Source organism: Engraulis encrasicolus, chromosome 7 (assembly GCF_034702125.1).
Source record: "Engraulis encrasicolus isolate BLACKSEA-1 chromosome 7, IST_EnEncr_1.0, whole genome shotgun sequence".
In the NCBI taxonomy this organism is placed as follows: Eukaryota; Metazoa; Chordata; class Actinopteri; order Clupeiformes; family Engraulidae; genus Engraulis; species Engraulis encrasicolus.
In genome coordinates this window covers 25,694,378-25,696,877 of record NC_085863.1, presented here as the reverse complement: position 1 = coordinate 25,696,877, position 2,500 = coordinate 25,694,378, and the positions used below count along the sequence as shown (strand labels likewise).

At 44.1% G+C, this 2,500-nt stretch overlaps 1 protein-coding gene across 1 annotated transcript in view; it reads right to left on the bottom strand.

The window, feature by feature from the left end:
• Nucleotides 1-2,500, bottom strand: part of pcxa (pyruvate carboxylase a) — a 300,166-nt gene that overhangs the window by 80,443 nt on the left and 217,223 nt on the right. Inside the window, exon 13 of the mRNA XM_063203143.1 lies at nt 2,235-2,456. Within this exon, the coding sequence (XP_063059213.1) occupies nt 2,235-2,456 (222 nt within the window). The remainder of the gene's footprint in view (nt 1-2,234; nt 2,457-2,500) is intronic.

Genomic DNA, 2,500 nt, shown 5'->3' with positions numbered 1-2,500 from the left:
TTCAATTAATCACTTGGCTTCAGAAGTCACTGATATGAAAGCTACAACCCTCCCGAATGAAAATGTATGTACAAAAATAAATTTCATGCACCAAAGAAAGATTGACCCTTTAATGAACACAGACAGGGCAGATTTTGACAAGACAAAAGTTTTGTCGCCTATCGAACATAATGTGAAAATGAGCAGATAAGTCACTTCAAAACACTTCAAATGCGCAGATCGGGTGTCATTCTTTGGTGCATGAAATTTGTTTTTGTACATACATTTTCATTCGAGATGGTTGTAGCTTTCATATGAGTGACTTCTGAAGCCAAGTGATTAATTGAAAGTCAGGTTATTAGCTGTTATTCCAAACAGATGGGTAGGCGACAACTATTTTGGAGGCGAGTGTATTTTCATGCAGGAAGCTATGCTCATAGCAGTGATCGTCTAGCTTTAGAAACTCACCTTCTGAGTATAGGGTTAGAGTATGTAAAAGAAAAAAAACATCCTGACAGCATAACTGGATACGTCTGAGTGGATAATTACTCGGGGAAAACCAGTAGTAAGAATGTCCAGTGAGCAAACAAGTTAATGTCAATCCCACTGTAAGCACTTAAGATACCAAGTGTGTCTGGCTAGTCTGAAACAGCTACAGTGGTTAGTGTGCTATTTACCTTCCCAAGAGGTGGATAGAAGTAAGAAAGGAGTAGAAGGGTAGGAAAAAAGAGAGAAGTAGGAAAAGAGGAGAAGAAGGAGAGATGAGGGAACGGGAGAAGGTAAAAAGAGAACTTTGCCACAGGCAAGAAATGTTGCACTTTTTCAGAGTAGGGAGTAACCACCACAGTTGTTTGGGTGGAATGTACTTTAACACACACCACACCACACCACACCACACCACACCACACCACACCACACCACACACACCACACACACACACACACACACACACACACACACACACACACCTTCCCCGAATTTCTGGCTCCTGCTCTGCTGGATACGGGGAAGTGAGAACAGGTAAGAGGCTCCTTTGTAAAGGTCAATTTTTCTTTGCCTCTAGCAGAGTAGGAAATAGCCATGGACGGTGTGTGTGTGTGTGTGTGTGTGTGTGTGTGTGTGTGTGTGTGTGTGTGTGTGTGTGTGTGTGTGTGTGTGTGTGTGTGTGTGTGTGTGTGTGTGTGTGTGGTATGGGAAGAGTAATAAAGAGCGGAAAGCTGTGGAGAGCAGAATGAAATAATTGGAAAGTGCAAAAATGAAAAACCCGAGAGAAATCAGTGAAAGAGTTGAAAAGAACGAAAGACAAAAAAGCAAATGATGGAGGAGGGAAATGAAATGATACACGGAAGGCAAAACAGACAGAAGGAGCGGTACAATATGGGTGTTTTGCATTTATGTATGCGAGCGAGCGAGCGAGAGAGAGAGAGAGAGAGAGAGAGAGAGAGAGAGAGAGAGAGAGAGAGAGAGAGAGAGAGAGAGAGAGTGAGAGAGAGAGAGAGAGAGAGAGAGAGAGAGAGAGAGAGAGAGAGAGAGAGAGAGAGAGAGTATTTCAGTCTGCTGTCAAAGGAAAAAGAGAGTTGTCTTTTCTGAAGAGACTGTTGCTGAGTGTTTGTTTATGTGCTTGTGTCAGACGAAAAATGTCAAGTGCAAGATGATGTAACAGCATGCATGAGTGCGAGCTGGTGCTTATGAGTGAATAAGAGAAAAATACTGTGCGTAAGGTTGTGCATGTGTGTGTCTGTGAGAGAGTAGACCTGTCAAACAGTATATGCACATATGTGTCAGTTATACCCTCCACTAAGGTGGAAACCAGACAAAAATGTGATTTGCGGGAGAGGCAATGAGGTCCCCAAGTTGGCTTTTCTTGCTTATTTCATTTTGGAAAAAGTAAAAGTAAAAAAACAAACTAACCAAAATAACAATATTTCTTTACTGACTAAAGACTAGGGTTAGGGCCGGGTTTGGTCTGGGCACTGTTTAACTGTGAAGATCCATTCATCCAGGTCATTTTATTTAAGAGAATTAAGATGGAGGCAAATGGATAATTGCAAAAATCTTTTAATTTTCATTTTTTGTTAATGTGTCATTTTATAGCTTTATTATAATCGAGGCATCTCCACAGGGACAGGGATGAAAATGTGTGTGTGTGTGTGTGTGTGTGTGTGTGTGTGTGTGTGTGTGTGTGTGTGTGTGTGTGTGTGTGTGTGTGTGTGTGTGTGTGTGTGTGTGTGTGTGTGTGTGTGTGTGTTGCTCACCTCCCCAGTTCTCCAGGCTGAAGAGGTTGTTGAAGTTGTGCGATACGAAGGGTGCGATGTGCTTGAGGTCGTGTGTGCGTACGCGGGTTGCCAGTAGCGACTGGTGGGCGTCTCTGAAGGTGGTGTCCATCAGCAGGAGGCCGGGGTGGGCGCGCACCGCCTTGGCAAAGCCCTCCGGACCCTCCCTCAGCAGCACGTCGCGGAAACCCACCGGGGGCTCACCTACACACACACACACACACACACACACAGAGACACACACGGAC